The sequence below is a fragment of the Lepisosteus oculatus genome, chromosome 4, assembly GCF_040954835.1.
Source record: "Lepisosteus oculatus isolate fLepOcu1 chromosome 4, fLepOcu1.hap2, whole genome shotgun sequence".
In the NCBI taxonomy this organism is placed as follows: Eukaryota; Metazoa; Chordata; class Actinopteri; order Semionotiformes; family Lepisosteidae; genus Lepisosteus; species Lepisosteus oculatus.
The window spans coordinates 59,931,418-59,950,838 of record NC_090699.1 but is presented as its reverse complement, the minus strand read 5'-3'; the positions used below and the strand labels follow the sequence as shown (position 1 = coordinate 59,950,838).

The window sequence follows — 19,421 nt, the reverse complement described above, 5'->3', positions numbered from 1 at the left end:
TGTATATCATCTTAATTTAGTCATCATTTTGGACTGATGGATTTTGTATTAGATATTACGGAAACAGAAAATTATCCTTTATGGTTAAAAAGCTGTGTAGTTGTAGATGGTACTTAAATTATGCAAATATAAAGTAATTCCTTCAGAGGAAAAACATTGGCCATCTCAATCAACTGATCCAATCCCAACAGTATAACAACTGATACGACCGATAATCAAGGAACTAGCACCAGAATCTGCAAGCATTGCCCAAGTGCTGCTATAGGTGTTTAGCTTAAATACATACAAGTTTCCTTCCCGTTTTCTAAAATCATGATTTTTTTTATTTTAAAAATCGAAACCTTCCCCTTACTGACATCAGTGAGGGCAAAAACACATTAAACATGCAATGTGATGGACTTGATCATGATATTAAATACCGAAACATTACATTTTTGCCATAAATCTATCCCTCAAATCAATGTCACCCAAAAAGAACAAGCAAGGAATAATATGCTCCTAAAAAGGACATGCTATTAAAATACCATCCTAAAAAGTAGAATAAAAAAGCTGGAAAACAGCTTTGTACTTTGATGACGTTCATCATCTTAAACAATCTGTCACTTGTTATTTTTTTCCCATTTATATAATTCCAATTGGCTTCAAGGTTTAATGTTTTGGTTTTAAACTGTTTTTTGAAATATGGGATTTTGAATGCTTAGAAAAATCTAAAACCAAAATGAATCAAGTGAAATATCAAGTAATAACTACATCACCAACTACACTGCACTGTTGACTGCTCCTATTAACAAAAAGTAGCAGATCGACTGTTAAACATTCACATTCTGGTGACCAAATTCTAGACTCCAAGCCAGGTTCATTATTGGGCAGCAAAGACCATGAAATTACATGCAAGGACCATAGTTTTGCTTTGTAATTTCCTGTCAAAGTGCAACAAAAGATTTCTCTCATCAATCCTTCACACCCATATCTTCTCAGAATTCAACACTTCCAATTACAGGTATAGAAGAAAAATGCAGACCTTACACAAAACACATTTCTAGCTCTTTAAGATAGGTTTTTAGCCTACTAATCTATACACAATTTTTCTTTTTCTTAAAATAGATGGGATGAGGTCAGCGATTTGATAAAATACAGGACCTTTACTAGTCTTTTTTACTTGCATGAAAGTGAATAATAGAAAATAGAAAAAAATCATTCTGCCCCATTATTAGAAAATTCCAAGTTCTATGCATTTCCTTCGCTTCCCCCCAATTTAGCTCAACAGATTATAACTGAGATACACTGCTATCCCAAAGTGATAAAGTTTCATTTTTTCATATTTAATACAGTGGCAATGTATATGTATTTATAAACACAATACCTTGGTGTCACATCTAAGATGTGCCTGGTCATTCAAAATTAATCTGCAGAATATAACAAGATAAATGCTGTCAATTCATTTTTATGATGTTACAGGTGAATGATACATGCACAAAGGGTAATTGCAAATTATGCAAATCAATAATTACGTTCAGTGCTGGGCCAGAAAAAGGAACATAGAAAATTCCCATGCTTCCATGTTTCAAAATTCATGAATCTCTGTAAAAATAAATTATGAATACAGAAATACGCAAGGAATCACCTTCTTTATACTCAAAATACATCATAAGCTGACAGTTTTGAAAAGCCTCTTCATACAACCTGTCAGATTGAAACAGTAGTAAGATTACTGAACTGGGTAAAGGGCATTGTGTTTTATTGCCATTTTAAAAGTAGTCAAGGGCTATGAAACCCTACTAAACCTTTCACTTTAATTTGTAGATCGCAAAATTACCAGATAAATTATGTTGCCATGGCAATAAGGCAGTTAAAATAGTCAACTGCCAAATATACAGTAACCCCCAAAACCACTTTCTGATAACTCTAGGAACATACTTGCAATATTTTGTCCTAAACAAACGTTTTTATTACTGGTCTTAACAGGACAAGTAGCTGCAGTAACATTAGTATTTGTATTTAGCATTTTTTTCTTCCAGTTTTCTGCATTTTAATTTCAGTGTTCCCCGAACAGCTTGCTTCTCTTTCCTAAACCTACTTCATAACATATTCAAAGCCACTGAACCACTTATCCAAAAGATTGGTTATAAAATATGAGCCAATAAATAATGCATCCTAAAGCTTTGGTCATGTTAAATCTCAACCTTGAATTACGCCATTAACTATATTTGTGTAAGACATTTTAAAAACATAGCCTTCCATAAATTTTAATTGGGAACATCCAGCACTGTGCCAATCTTTTCTATCATACCACACCATTACCCAAAATGGGACAAGTGATCCTGTTCTCCTGTGAGAGCATTCTGACTCACGGCTAGAGAATCATCCCATACATAGTATCTCAACAAACATACGGTATGCCCTACAAGCAGAAAATAGGTGGGTCAATGGTTTCATAGCTCATGATGTTCAAACAAATTGCGGTACAGAAATGGCCCAGCACCACCCTGGGTTTTTGTACCTCTGTGAGATTGTCCACTGCTTCACTGCTAGAAGGCCTTAGAAACATCTCTGCTTTACATGAATTACTTCTGAACTGTGAGGGGGTACCACTTATCAATGTACTGTACATGAAAGACAGGCAGATCTACAGTATGTAATAAAGCATAAAATGGAATTATTCCACTAAAAGCAAAAACAAACACTGAATCAAGTATACAATCTTTTTCATAAAACACTGCACTGTATTTTGCAGTATTACGTGGTTACAGTTAATTAATGCAAATTCGTCTTTTTTTCAATCAATGTACGTCTGTCTTCCACAGTTATGCTGCACAGTTATACTCAAATAATGCCTCTAAGACAGCTTTTTGTCTGAAGAGATAATCAGCACTTTGTTCACTATTTCTTTTCAAGAATTGGATCTTGATCAAAGTTTAGGCAAGAACTCTTAGTTATTTCAGTGTTTTCAGAATGGTTTTGCCATTTGTAACTTTCATGTAGTCAACATGTTACTTTGTAAAGCACAAAACCATGGTCCACCAGTATAGTGGTCAAAATGCCATACGTAAGTACTCTTTGGTGCAATGACTTACACACACAAATATATTTGACCTGTTTAATCTGCATAGATCTAAATGGCAATCTTGCACAAAGCAGCCAAAGAAGAGACAGTGCTGGCACACTGCAACATCACAAATCAGAATCACATCAAGATGCATATAAAACACTGGCACCACAACTGCACCATTTGCATGTAGTAATTAGGCCATTCATTAAAGGTTTGCTTCAAATTCGTTAATATATATTGCAGCATGCTCTGCAGCCGGTAACCAATGTACCCCTGGGCACCTAGCATACTAACCACATGCTGTCCATATGCTTTCCAATTTTTCTGAGTGTTGTCATTTTGAGTACACAGTAAAATGGATAGTCACTAAGCACTTTCATGTTGAAAAAGTGAATAAACAACAGGAAAACTTAAGGGAATGTCTGGCACTGATGGGCAGAAGGAACTGAACCTTTTTAGTCCTAAACAAAGAAGACAAGGGGAGATGATACAAGAATTCAAAATCCTCCAAGACATCAGGAAATGGCTGGATGAAATACTTGGATCAATTAGCTACTAACTACTGAACTGACTAGATGAGCAAAAAGGCCTTTTGTTATTTGAAACCATTTTTATGTCTTTAACAACCAAATACATACTAATTTTAAAGAAAACTAAGTGGAAATGTTTTGAAATCACTTATAAAGAAAAAAAAAACAAGAGGAAGGAACTCTATGCCTACTGCACTGTAAGAATATACAGAAGCAGACAGATATAAACAGCAGAAAATGCACTGGTTATTGAAGGTCACTTGGTATTGCATTGAGAGCTAAGAAACAAATTACATTACCAAACTGGGTTTCTATAAAACACAATTGTCTTCTTCTGCCAACTGAACCTATTTATAGGTTCTAAAACAGAGTTACAACTTCTCCATGCAAAATTGTTTGAACACTGGCAGCAGTCTCTCCTGTTGAAAACAATATCTTAATTTTAAAAGGAAAAAAAAATGATTGCACTAATTTTATGTAGGTCAGACTACCTGTTAAATAATGAAAACCCTACTGTGCTATCAGGGAGTCAAGCGAGTGTGCAGTGTAACTTTCTGAGTAGAAACATTAATCACACAGATCATTAGTGTCACACCTAGTACTTGTTTCCACCCAACAGAACCCCTTGGTGAAAGAATTACATTTTATTTTAAAAAGATGCATTCTACTCAAAAGACTGGAGAAAAACTGCACACAAATACAAAGCATTTCATACACAGCATTTACACAAACTTTGTGTAAATGCTAGAAATGTACTTTAAATTGAGTTAAATATATACTGTATAGACACAATGCCAGTTCTGAATAATGTGCTTATTTTATTAATTGTATATTGCAATCATTTTGCACTGAATTTCACAGTGACTGTAAAAAGACTGAGGTTCCACATGTAAAATCAATCATTTTACAATTTTTTTACGTTTTTCCCTCCAACCCTACAGGTCACATTAACTCCTCTGTTACTTCTTGAAATGCACAGCTGAACAGCACATACCAGTATGTTCACCAGAATATCATGCACACCAAGCTGTAAAGACCCCAACACTAGCAAGCAGCAATCTGTAAATCTTCCAATAAATGTCAGCTGCTATCATAGAAATCAATGCTTCAAGAATGAAGTGCTGTGCTGGAGCTAGTGGCTGTAGAATATCACTTTCTTGTTAGGTAGAATCTCACTGATCCTTGAAACCTTGAAAGACCTTGAAAGAGTGGTTTGAGAGATGTTCAAGTGAGATCCTGACTACTTGTGATCCTTAGGATCCAGTGGCACATTTCAAATGAGGAGGAGTTTTTAACTCCAACGTCTGGATTAAACATCAGTAGTACTCAACCTGGACTCAACCATCAATTTCTCCATCTGATCTACTACTGTACGTAATGCAGCTGTATGGAGAAGATCACCACGATCATGAGGAAGAGGAATGATGAGAGAGAGATGGCCTGAAAAGTAAAGAGAGCTATGAGATCCAGAAGGAAAAACTGAGACCTGCTGGAAACAGTGAGTCAAGGACTGGAGAATGAAGTGTGAATTGTACTGCTTAGTTTAATTGAAGATTTGTATCCTACACAAGGAAGCACTGAATGAAAAGTAAAATAAATTCACAGATATACTTTGTGACCTGATAAAGAAGGTTTCTTTGGGTCCCTACCTATCAAGGTCACATGACACAAGCCATTCTCTCAACTCTGTAACAACCTGTTCAATTTCTATGTGGAATTGATACTTTTATTACAATATGTTTTTCTGGCACTCCCGTAGAAAGTATTTAAGCACTAGAAAAAAGAAATAAGATTAAACTAGACCCCAAAATGTATATAGATATTAAAAAATAGTTATGTCCCTAAACTTAGCTACAGTACTAGATTATTTAGACACACCAGGAGCCTTTCAAATTCACCCCACAATCCAGTAGCTACTGCATCACCATTCTAACATGCATCTGATAAAACTGAAGGTAGAAAACCAAAGATCTTTTTTGTCATTATGCTTTTTCTTGACATTTCTATGAGGTGCTTTAACAATCAGAACAGAAACAGAATATTTCTCTCAACTCACAATGGTGTTTCTATGGTAACTGAGGAAAAGTATCAGTCTCCAATTAGAAAAAAATGGGATTGGGTGAATGTTTATCAGTATTTAAATGTGAGAGCAGAATTTACCTAGGTTTTTCAAAGGGATCATATTTCAAGCTTTTCAAGGTCTACTACTATTTGTTAAACAATTATTTTAACATCAGAAAATACTGTGGTAAGCTTGAATTCAGCATCACAATACTACTCGTTTTCATTGCTATAATAATTAAAACTGATAGAGAGCATTAATAACAATTAATATCTTGTAAACCACTATAAAATGGTTGCCCTTGTAACATCATATACAAGAACACAATAGAATCAGACATAAGAATCCTGAAAGCAATCAGACAGAGTTCAAACTACCAAAACAGATGTTGCACAACGAGTAGATGAAGTATACAAAGTCATTAAGTATGACATTTCAGTGGAATTTTGTTCTATTTTAATATCTCCAGAAAAGCATATTGTTCCTACAAAGCTCTTATTTAAATGGAACCTCAAGTTTAATAATTTGTTAACTAGGCCTTTGTGAAAACCTTCAACTTATACTAAATCCTAATTCATGACATTTCAATATGAGACTTTGTCATTTTGAAAGGCAACTTTGTTAGGATCAGGAAAGAAAACTCGTCATATTATCCGTTGAATTAAGTCAAAGAACTATGCAGGAATGAAAAGCAATATACTTAGGCTTACAAGGATCAGAGGCAGTGTGTGCCAATCTACACATGGAAAGAGTCCAACCCCAAAACCTCAGTACAACAGCAAACAGCATTTGGTTACTTTGTAAACAGGGACCATTTGACCTTGTTAAGAAGTATGAAAGCTTGAATAAACATAAGTACTGACAAGTGGTAATGCTATGCAATGGAAGATTAATCCTCTTCTAAATTCACATGTTGAGCGTTACAGCTCATTCTATGTCCTCTGAAGTCAAACTCGCTATCCTGTGACCTTCCAAACACACCAAAAAATGTTCATTTTATTTAACATTTATTGAACATGGATATTCCTGTAACGACAATGCATTTTAACATGGCAGACTGTCCTATTTAAGATCTGAAAATTACATGGAAATAAAATAAAACTTAAGTGGCGAATGAATAGTGCTGGTCATCATATTCCTTTTCAAGCAAACCAGACTGGCTGGTGAAGTTGGTTATATTCTTAAATTGCTATTTAGCAATCAAGACCAAAATGCTATTATACTTTGGGCTGAAAGCAAAACGAGAAGAGACCATTCACAAATTGACAGCAGGCATCAGGGAAGCCACAGTCACAGATACAAAGCCTCCCAAATAAATATTAGAGACAGGCTCTTTAACAGAATTTTCCTTTACCCCTGTTGGAAAATTCTCAGAAATGTATGACAGACTGGTACTGACCAGAGGTACTGACACCTCTGTGATCAATCACAGCATGTGAGTAAGATGGATGAGTGGTGGTCTTGAGTTGACCATTTAGTATCACAAACATTTCCCCCCTTCATCCATCACTTATCACTAGGGAAATAACTTGCTCTTTCAGGCTTTTGCCTTCAAAGACCTGCAGCCAAAACCATGAAGTACATTCTTCAACAACAGTGAAAAAGAGAATTTCCATTAACAATGCATTCAAAATCATCTCCCTACAACAGTACTTCAGACTAGCTAATGCTATGCTCTTAGCAATGATACAGTCATAATAATAGGTTTACTACCGATCATTTTTTTTATTTGTTTAAAGCACTTCCTAGTTCAATGGTCATTCATGACTTTTAAAAAAAAGATTATGCAATGTCCAGACAATGGTGATACCTTCTTATCAGTAGCTGGCAGACGACCCTGCATATTCTATTTGCTTCTATTCTGGGAAGGTACTAATCATGTCATAATAAGGCGTATATCATGTGGAAGAACTTTGAAAGGCATTATTAAGGTGACACATTCATAAAACATTTACTATCACACTGTTTCTGTTTTGTCCTAATTCGAAAATACAATGAAGTTGTGACACAAACCTCTCAGGATGGTAATCAACCACATTCTTCAAACTTCAATTTGTTTATTTCGCCTCATTAAGAATTTATTGTAACTTGTTCAAACAAGTATACTAAGTAGAAATAGCTTATTGTACAAGGATATAAGGACAAGTTTGAAAGTTGATCTCCGTTTCAAAAGCAGCTCTGCTTATCCATGTGATTTGTCTTTATCTTGTGCTGGTTAACAATCTTGAGGTGGTGAGATCCTTGCTTGTGAGGAAGATCCTAATGGATCCTGCTGCTACAGTGCTTCAGGAAAATGAGAAGACCTGGTTAATGGCACAATTAGAGGGGTGTTCAGACCAAAAGAAGACTAGGAGGGGACTTTAAACCAGCCAGAAAGACAATGCTATTTGTGGGGTTCATCATTGGAAAGTGTCCTCAGCAGGTAAGGATTAAACCTAAACTTGAATCATTCCACAGCTTTTCAGTATTTCTTTATATTGAACTGAATATGTATTGATCAGATAGGATGCTGTAGGTCTCTCATCTGTATATCTGTTGCCTAACAGTTACATTGGAATTTTACAATTGGAACATTGGAAACTGTTCAAGTCCAGCGAATAGTACTGCCTAAAACCAACGAGGCTCCATTTTGCATGGTTCATGTTGTGATCAAATACATAGCTATTTACAGCTCTCAATACAAATTTGAACAGCATTACCTTCAGGGACACATGGGACCTTAAGAAGCCTGCACCCTACATCTGAACTGAAGCAAAACCACATCTGTAAAGTAAGATGTTCTATCTTACTTAAGACGAATGACTGGAGAGGTTAATTCAAGGACAAATCCAATCAAAGTAAGATTTTAATCTTAGCATACAACAATGCAACAAGCTATCTACCAAAAATGGAACAAAACTGACAGAGGCAGAAACAACCCTGAAGTCACTTTTTTATGCTCTGAGCAGCACAATTGTTAGAGTAAGAATATAACATGTGCGGATGATGAAAATGCCTTTGTATTGCACATCTAAATGCAGGAGATTGCAATTAGAAAAACATGAAGCTATTGACTATAGCCAGTTGAATAAATAAGTGAAGAGAGAGACACTAATTATTAGTTCAGAACTTAATATACCTATAGTCCCAAGATAAAAGTAAGATTTTACTGGGTAAATTAATAACAGGCAATAGTGGTCATTAGATAAATTGTAGAATAATGTACATTCCTAAATAAAGTATATACGTGATGTGCACTGCACTGGAATAAAGAAAACAATTCCACTTCTTATAAGAAAATTAATGAATTAGTAATTAGAGGAATGTAACAAACAAAATACAAGTTCATATAGGTGTGGGAATGCTATACTGAGTGCCATTGTGTTCACTCAGTGTAATGAAGTTTATTATGACATTAGAAATGACAGCACATCAAAGACAGTAATCATGGGGCTTCCCTTGACAAAACAAAAACTAACAGCCTGATTAGTTAAGGGGTGACAAGAACAACAAACATCCTAGTGAATTTCATTAACAGGACTTACATTAAACCATTTTCACATCTGAGTATGCAATAAAAACCCAGAACAGTCACAGACAATTGGATACAGGTAAGGAGTGGATACAACCTAGCAGGACACCATACAAGACATGCAAAGTGTTTCATCTTAAGATGAGAATAAGAATATTCTTTATAAGAATAGAATATGTAGCTTGAGGCTGTATAGGACAGTAGCCTACTGGGGAAAGATTTACTGTAAGTTCTATGGCAGGATCATTAAAGTCAAGAGTTGTAAAAATAGAATTGAAAAATGCAAAGAGGTTAGGCTATCTAGAATCTTGTCTTCATTTCTAGGTATCGCATCATTAAAAGTATTTTGAGGTGTAACAGAATGTTGAAAGCCAAACTTCAGTTATTCCCTTGCTCAAAAGCTTGACATACAGTAACCATGAAATATTTAGATACCACAGCTACTGTACAGTATGTGGAATTGTAGACGTCACCTGAAGAATGATTTTACTGTGGTGGTAAGAACCGCAAAAGAAATAAATACGGTTTATTCCCACATTTACTTTCAGGATCTATTTATCCAGAAAAACACAGGGACCTAAAGCAGAACATATTAAAAGCAAATTTAGTACTTAATAAAAAAAAGGCCTTAAGCTATGAGAGGTTAAAATTCATAACCAAATGCCAGATCCAAACAGTTCAATATTTCTTGTTCCCCCGTGTTTCTACTTCATGTTTCAAGATGTCTTAGAAATGACCCATTTCATTAATAGCCTAAACTGTCTTTAATTTGCTACAAATGAATGCAGATATTATAATGGTGTGTTAAAAGCCTTGTGAATGTCATTACTTTATTGATATTGCCTATCAAGCAGTATTAAAAAACAGAAAACAACTAATTAAGCCACACGTTAAGAAAAGGTTGCATCAATACAATTAGTATTTGCTATTTTGGTAATAAAAGGAAAAATCAATTGCTACTGTCAAGAAATTCACAACAGATCTCACCTCCTGGGAAGTTTTAACATTATTCAAATCTTTAATTAATTCAAGTAAAATTAATGACATACGAGAGGGTCTTCTCCAGTCGACTGCCAGTGGATCCAATAATCTCCCCAAGAGTGCAAAACGTCTGGCCAAGAAAATCCTGAAGAGACGTATTAAAACACATTAATGAATTGCAGCATCAGTGACTGTTTCTGCTTGTGCATGAATAATACACTGTGACTTTAAGGACTCTTGCCAGTTCTCAGAGTGAAGAAGTCATTGATCACTCCAACCCAGGTTTGGAATGAAAGCGGAAATTTCACTGTTCATCTCCTGTTTTTAACAGCCATTCATAAATAATCCCTGAGGATACATACTGTATAACATTAAAGAAGGATAGAACAATATTTCTCTGTGCTCTCAGCGTTAGAAGGATTCCTTAAAATGGTCTAAAACCTTCAACTGTGTAACATTTAAAATGCATTAAACGTTTTTCGTGGAATATTTTATTATTGCAGGAAGCTTGTGTTATGTAATTTCATACTCCGAGGATTATTTTCTATCAATTGTTAGTTTTGGATATTATTGCAGGTCAATGCTTTTACACATTTATGTTAAACATTATAGTACTGTATATTGCGGTAAATGTTTGATATCTTGCCTTTTACTGTTGTTTTCATTGATATTTTAAGCTCATTTGTAAATTTGATTTTTGCAAAATTCTAAAAACATTACTTTGAAATAATAATTATTTCAATACAGTAGGAACATATCCCCTGCCTTACCCTAGGCCACTGACTGAAGATAATGCATTTTATTTGCTACAGACAGAAGTATTCTCAGATAAGGAAAACTGTATATTTGCAGCCATCAGTCCGACACTAGAAAAGTTTGGATATTATTCAATTATGAGTAAGCCCATATTAGAGTATTTGGGAAAGACCATACAGTACATAATATTGTCATAATTGATTTGCATCTCGGGTGATGATACTTATAATTGTTTGATAAATTCCACATATTGTTTTCCTAATAAGTTTTTGTTTTGAAAACAAGTTTCGGGAAAGTAAATTACTGCTGATGAAATGTTTAAACTCCATTTCAAATCTATGAAAGGGCCTATTTGTGCATTAAATGTGCTGTTAAAAGTGATGCTAATTAGTGCCTGGTGGTATTAGACAATGCTAATTACATTTCAGCACAAGAAAGTACCTACAGTATGAGAAAGAATCATTCCTTAAAACCATTTCAAACTCTTAAAATAATTTCAGTTCTGTTGGTAAATAGCATCTGTGAAAATTCCCCTTTGGTGAATATTTCTCTTTGAAGACCATGGGCATGAACAGGCACACCGTATGCTATTCCAAAAATATGACTAATTGCTTTTGATAAAGGACATCACCATGAAAGGCTTCCAAATAGACCATGAGTTCTGGTGCATCTTTTATAAGAGCTTGATTTCAAACACATGAGCAAAACGGCCCTGACTGACTTTGCTGGAAGAACAAAGCACAGCAGATGGGTTCTTTGAAATGAAGCAGAACCCACTTAAGGATCCAAACACAGAGAAGAACAAAGGCATTATGCGGAGGAATTCAAGCAGATTTAACCATTTCGTTTTGAGTTGTAACTTTAAAATAATTAGCTGAACTGGTTTTGCAGGTTTGGCTGCTTTTATTTTTTAAAAAAACATAGTTCTCAGCATTTGCTTAGCATGTGTAAGGTATCCGTATCATGCAATCTTAATTATTGCTAGCTTTCATCAACACAGCAGGATTCCCATCATAGGCAAACATAATAGTCAGATAAAACTTATGAAACACCCAGAAACAACCAGAGTGTACTACTTGAAAACAATATGATGAATGGAGGCACTGTTACACTGGAATGTTGTTGCACACAAATCCATACTGCTTCCACTTTTACCCTCCAGATTTATCCTCCAGGGATTCCTGCTTGTGTCACTAACACCAAACCACTGCCAATTTCAGGCAGCAGGTACGGTGGAGAATGTACTGGATCAACAGTGGCTTGACAGGACTGATGTGTGTTGGTACAGACTCAATGTTATCCCCCTCAAACTTCTGAGAAACTCAGTAATTTAAAAATGCCACAGGTGTCCATGTCTTGATGCAGACATCTTTGAGATACAGGACTGTGGTTGGTTTTGTATTGCACCTCTCACTTGACCATGTAAGGTCTCTCTTACAATGACTATGCTAGTGCTTTTCAAACACTCTCAGTCTTTCTACAGCATATACTGTAATTCTCCTCTGAGCTCTAGTACCAAAAGAACACATCCTATTTCTGCAGTTGTGGTTGTTTTTTTAGGAAAAAGGTAATCTTTCACAGTTTGAAATGGTTTTGCGCAAGAGGCTATTAGCATTTTCATCTTTGTGGCATATTTGCTTTAAATGTCTCAACAGGTTACCAATACAAGTGCCGCTAAAAGGCTACATAAAAATGCTTCTGGTTGTATTAAAGTCCTGTTAATACACTTCAATGGTAATGGTTTCTTCTTCACTAGTAGGGTTTTTTTCTTCACTTACAATGATGTTGCATGCAACAGCTCTGTTGTACAAAAAAGAAGGAAAAATGTGGAGATATGGGTACAGGTAAAAACTGAGTCTGGAATTTTTGCTTGACCACGGAAATATCCTCCAAAATCCTTGACGGCTTTTATGATAAACAGACCGTTTCAAAACAAGCAAAATGAGCCCAAATTATCTGGGATTTGCCTAAGTCAGTCCTAATGCCTGTGAGTTTTTCACCTTTTATTCAGAGGGGGGTTGTCCTCCTTCCTTTGAAACGGCTTGCTTTTAAAGAACAACTAAATCCCAAATTTCAATGACTCTAACCCCTGACAAAAAACTTCAAAACGTTTTACATGTAAGTCATGTAACCACCCCTAGAACTCATTTTGTCATCTTGTAAAACTGACATATCCCAGCAATGAAGCGTTGATCTCTGGGGCTCTCCAAACCAACCTACCATATGAGTGGAGGATTCTACCTTTTGGGCAATACAGTTCAGAAAAGTTATTCACAAAACATATTGTATTCATGGATTTAGGCATTACAAACTAAAAGATGACAAGAATGCACCTGAATATTTTTTCCCCATTCAACACCACATGGAAAACCAATATCACCTTCGAACACTGTGGGACAAATGTTAAGCATTTTAATGAGCTTTAAACTGACAGCCAAAAATCAGATTTTATGAGTGGCAATCCAAAACATACTTACCTTCTACTCATCCATATTGAATTAGCAGGAAAGAAACAAAAAAGTGCTGTTAGCTGAATGTCTGAAAAGAAAAGAAAAAATGCTCAGACTCCACCTGCAGTCAAGGAGGGTAATCTTCGAAGCTGAAAATGTATACATCTACAGTACACTCCCACTGTGAGAACATGAGAACAAATGCATTCCTCAAGCATTAGAATGTAGTGTACTTCATAGAGACGTACATAATCATAGAAAGCTGAATCCTGAAAAGCCTTAGCCACTTGAAAAGAAAAAAGTGAAATTGAAAGTTGTAAAGAATTTGTATCATGTTCTTTCACATATTCCATATTGGTAAAGTTATGTAAAGTTATGTAAAAAAGCCTTGATAATTTAAATGAAATGATAGTTTACTGTAAAAAATGCAATAAATAGCTTGTCCTCAAAGTTATTTTTCAAACAAATTCAACAAGGTCAACTGCCCAATAACAGGATGTTAGAACGCTTAAGAGGAACCATGACATTGTAATAATGTGAAAAAACTCACTCACAACTCACAAATTTTACAATTCTTTACAATTTTTTAACGTGAACTAAAAAAATGTGATTTCGTTTATTTGTTCTTGTGGCTGAAGGTGTGACTAATAATTCCTGGCTACTAGCTTGATAAGACAGTGCAGTTAATGTCATGCTTCCTGATACACTAGGCATAAAAAACAGGGGTTTATGTACATGCAGAATGCATTTCTGCACAGGGTACGACATTGTTACGGAAACCACTAAGTCAACAAGAGACTAAGACTGCTTTCTTCCCCCCCAAGTAAAATAAACTTACTATTTTGTTTTTAATTAGTCAACATTCTCCTGTTGAGGAAACATTCGCTTGTTTTTCAGCTCACCAGCAGACCAACATACTGTACATTAAAGCAACCAACCAGGTGTCCAACATCTTCTCCTGATTTAAAGATCCTGAACCAGAACAATACACACAGTAGACAATAATTAACTTAATATTAAACTAGATTTAACCTTAATTTTACTGGTGACTGTTTTAATCTTGGGTATATACAAAAATTCTCAGTATTGAAGTAATTTCACAATCGGCAAAGGAGGTTTAACACGTGTCCTAGTTTACTGCACTCACTCCCTATATTTACCCTTTAATTAACTGGTGAACTAATTCCTCATTTCTCCACACTGTAGAGGAGTCTGATGGCATGTCATAGCTGCCTCATATTGGCATTAACTGTGCTGGCTTTGAGTTTCAGTATGATTTTTTAAACAAGAAAAACGGTTTGCTGAAGTGATACTTGGAGAAATAAGATTTCTAAGCAATTAGCAACTTGGAAACTTTTAGCAAGGATTTGAAAACTAGTGCAGCAAGCAAGATCCCCAAAATCTTAGAAACCATTGGGAGGCTGTATGAAATTGTAAGCACTGCTAACCATGAATTCTGCCCTCTGACTTGTCCAAGCTGTTTAATCTTTCAGCCATTTCGACTTCAGTAAAAGTATAAATGGTTTGTGTCTAGAATGAGGCATACAAGGAGACATTTTAGGGTTTAGCTGGTACCTCAGAAAAAGATATAACTTTTATCTTTTACATCAAAATATAATAGGACTTACATGCTTTGAAATGTTGGAACTTCTGGAGTCAACATTATATCTGCAAGAAAAAGGGCATTCACTGTGAATTCACTATGAAAAGACTGTAAGTCTTTTATATTGATTACTGCTTTATCCAAATGTGAAACTAAACATGCTAAGCCTCATGAAATATACAGTTTTGATGAAAATTTGCCAGAAAACAAAATTAATAAATAATTCGTAATGAACCCATACTCTTCCCTGCTAAGACACGGAAAAAAAATCAATTACTATGAATTCTTAAATGTTACTCATTGAAAAATAAAAAGGTTAACAGTGTATACAAATATACATTTTAGTGGAGAACTTAAAAGGCTTTGCAAAGGCTTGACTGTTTATCATTTTTATTCCCCCTTTCATACACAAGCTCTTCATGTGTTGGTACTAAAAGCAAGTACTGTCTATGGTCTTCTTATGCTTTCACACATGTAAGATTTGAGTGGGCACAATTTTTGAAAAATAATTTTCAGCCCGGTCTTCACTAAACAATTTCTGGTAACAAAACACCAATAAAATGTTAATAAACTCCAGTCTGACAGGCCCAACAGTTAGCAATGGAATCATGACTTGTCTTTCACTCTTTACAGCTACATGTATGATGTCTTTTTCAATGCTTCAAACACGTAATACAAATACCAATCAAGGCAAACGTTTTTACAATACACCAAGGATTGCAAACGGGCAAAGCAGATTTAAATTCACATGCACCTTTTCACTCCCCCAGCGCGCTTCTTCCATTTTACCATTGCATTAAATGTTACAGAGTTTATGACAAAAAAAAAATTGTCTTTGAAAGAAGCCTAGCAGAGTCAAGACAGCAATCAGTGAATTGTTCTCGGACAGCAGTGGTGACTGGGAGCCATCAGAAAAGAAGCAAAACCCAGAGACATGGCCCTGATATCTCAGACCTTGAGAATTAGTACAGTGGATTAGTTTGAATTTGGTGCAATATAACAGGAATTACAAGAAAATACTTTAGGAAATCTCTCACTCTCTAGAAGAGGAATATTGAGCTGCCCCTTATAGAATAAAATGAAATTCCTGTATTATTATTCCTGTATTAAATCCAAAGAGCTTTATGAAAATGAGATTTAGCACTGCAGTATAATAAACTACCAAAATGTAAATATGAAGGCCATTTATTACATTTAAAAGTGGCAAAAAAATTCATATTAGAATCTGGAATCAGAATGACAAAGAAATAAATATATGCTTAACCACTTTGTAATGCCTTAAAGCATTTTTTTTAAAATTCCAATATTACAGAGCCTTTTGTTTCTTTTAAATTAATAACAGCTGGATTTCATTAAGGACAGTCTCATATTTCTTCTTATTCTGAGCTCAGATTTAAATGATGTATAAATATGCAAATACCTCTCTCTCAGGACGAACGTTTGCGACACAAAAAGCACAGATCAGGTTAGCATTCCCAGTTGTATACTAAAGCCAGACAACGAATACGTTGGCACGCAAGTAGACTTTATATTCAGGTTTGTTGTTGTTCCATAATCACAAATACAGCTTCATGGGCATCAATATAATCCAATATACATATACATATTATATACAACAGTAGAAAACGGGCAACAAAAGTGGATAAAGGAAAGGAGGTATATATTGCTAAAGTTCTAACATGAGGCTGCTAGGCTGCTTGTTAAGACACAAAAAAAAGTCATTTTGCCTACTGCTTACCCCTGAGTGAGTCACGTGACCCCACTTGGTATTCCCTGACCAGTGGAGTGTGTTATTACTTTTAGAAATTGCCTCACTGCTCCTACAAAACCCCCAATTTGTTACAGGTCCACCTCTGTTTACTTATGTGCATAGCTAGCCGAGACTCTGTTACTGTATGTGCTGCAGCAAAGGAAGAAGAGAGCAAGCACATACAGCAGGGAAACAACCCGCCTACTGCCAAACCAGCGGACATGATAGCGCGAGGTCCTGAAAGTTTTTTTTCCAGCATTTTTTTTTGTGATCCTAACAAGCAGCCTATCTGATGGAAAAACAAATCTTAATCCATGCTCTGTTTTAATTTCCTCACACAAGAGGCAATACACTCTGTACCTTATTCTGTGCAATATACCGGAGACGCACATACTGTATAAAACGTTTCTACTATGGCACACTGCCCCTGGGTATTGCCAGAGTACAGTATGTCCATGCACGTTATTTGTATTCACAAACTGTGTACATGTCTTTTGCTGCCATCCTTTACAGGAAATTCAATGAGCATTTTAAGAAATGGTCCAGCTGATATGAGGGCAAAGTGACTGACATGGGAAGAACTGATAAAAGATAAATTCATGAATCTTTCAAAAAGTTCTGAGCAAGTTCCACCTCAGAAATCACAATCACAGCAGTGCAGATAAAAGATACAGTCATATTCAATTTTAGATGGTGGTGTGACTCCTAATATCCATGTAATAAGATTGAGTGGAATACTAGTAGAAGCCTACTGCTTGTACTTCTAATTCCAAAAACACTATGGCATTCCTGAACTGATAAGCGTCCTCTTAAAATGTAGAAAAATACTGTACACCTCAGGAGATACATATTATGTACTGTAAGTGTAATTTAGACCAATTGTCCTAGAATTGCAAAAAACATTGGTCTTCAGCTCAAATGAGAACCAATAATAAAAGGCATTGAGTTTTAAATTCTCCCACCGAGAATGGGATGGGATCTCCATGTTTATGGAGATCTTTTCAAAAGTTTTTTTTTTCTTTTGATTCTTTGTCAAGAAAGAAAATCTAGGCAGGAAAAAAAACCCAATGGCATCATACAGAACACATCAGACACAGCATGCAGCAGATGTGGAAACTTTAAAAGGCAGGTGATAAAAAAAACCACAAGACAAGAACTTGGTTAGTACTAAACCCCGGGCTGTTTTTATTCCACAGTGGTGATTTTCTCCATTTAATGAGCAATTTAGCCACCTCTTCTTAGATGGACAATCCTGAGAAAGTTAATGGGGAATGCAAAGCAAAAAGTCTCCTTCTCGATTATGAATAAGAATGAACCTCTATACAACTAATTGCAATGCATTTGCTAGCCTAATGGGGCTTATAATTAATATGAGTCAAGCTCGTTGATGAAACAAGGAGAATAACACCGTAAAATGAAATAAAATACACAGACTGAAATAGTCTTAAGTGCTTTAAGAAGGTCACAGTGGTTTCCATTTTATAATGGCCTAATGGATTACATTCAACAAAATGAATTAGATAAGTTTTTTGTGATTCTAATATTCTTGTCGTACCATGACAGGCTGGACCACAAATTACAGCCAACCTGCCACTTGAGGTCGCTAAAGGGCAGGGTCTAAAGGGCCTCTGTAAATAGGCTCACTGGGTGGTGATTGTAAAATTCTCCATTCTTAATAATTAACATTCAATACATTCCTATAATAAAGACTCCATCCCTGTGCTTTTGAAGGTTTTATGAGTTTTTAAATTTACTCAGACTGGTTGAGCCACCTTACTTAGGTTGGCATCTGTCACAAGTACCCAGAACAAAACATACCCCATTTTTACTCTTGTTACATCCCTCATTCTTATGACTCATTGTGAATCAACTCACACCATCCAAAATATGAAGACCCCTCCAGCCCAATGAATTGACCCTTAGAGGCGGGTAATGCATCATTTACTCGAGAATGAGACCAAGGTCTATAGCTTTCACAACCCAGAACAATCCACATACAGTATATTAACTAGTAGGAATTAACAGATTCCTAATTAAATTAAAATGTGAATATTAATTTTGCATGCCACTGGCCTAATCTGAATGGGAATCCTACTTCCCAATTTGAGGAATAAATACCATTTCATGTTCAGGATGCCCTTGCTGCTTGAAGAGTTTAGCATGTTATTTGGTGAGAGGTTTCAAATTTTTTGGCCAGAGTGCATACTGTATGCTCATAGAGGTGACTTCATCTGTATAGTTCTAGTTCACCATCATATACTAGTTTCTTCTCTATTGGGATTATGCTGAATTTATTATAGAAATTATGCTGTGTGAATTATACAATCTTTCCATTTTTTAGAAAGCAGTAGTGCTCTCCACAGCATCTATACACACAAAAATAAAACTCATGTTTTCCATCAGCAAACAGAACAGCTTTTTGGACTCTCTCTTTTCCTGATTCCCAGTCAATTCACTTTATTTATATAATAAATGTTATATAAAGTGCTCATTGCAACCTTTTTACAAAGTCTTAACTTTTGCAAATATTACTTTTTACCCAATGGTTTTCACACACAATAAAAATCAATAACAGGATTCACAATAATTCCTCATACATTAATGCCATTTCTAACTTCTGCACAAATAAAAGGATTTTGACCATAACTTCAAGAACCTTATAAGCACAGAATACTATTTCACTTATGAACCATTGATCTGACACTTATATGAATGAAAGATAAAACCCT

General features: G+C 35.4%; 1 protein-coding gene across 1 annotated transcript in view; it reads right to left on the bottom strand.

Moving 5' to 3' along the window:
• The window catches only part of cpne9 (copine family member IX), a 120,568-nt gene that overhangs the window by 73,854 nt on the left and 27,293 nt on the right, over window positions 1–19,421 (bottom strand). The window contains exons 5-6 of the mRNA XM_069189438.1: window positions 14,968–15,007; window positions 10,202–10,278 (exon numbers count right to left, since the gene is read on the bottom strand). Coding sequence (XP_069045539.1) covers window positions 10,202–10,278; window positions 14,968–15,007 — 117 coding nt within the window. The remainder of the gene's footprint in view (window positions 1–10,201; window positions 10,279–14,967; window positions 15,008–19,421) is intronic.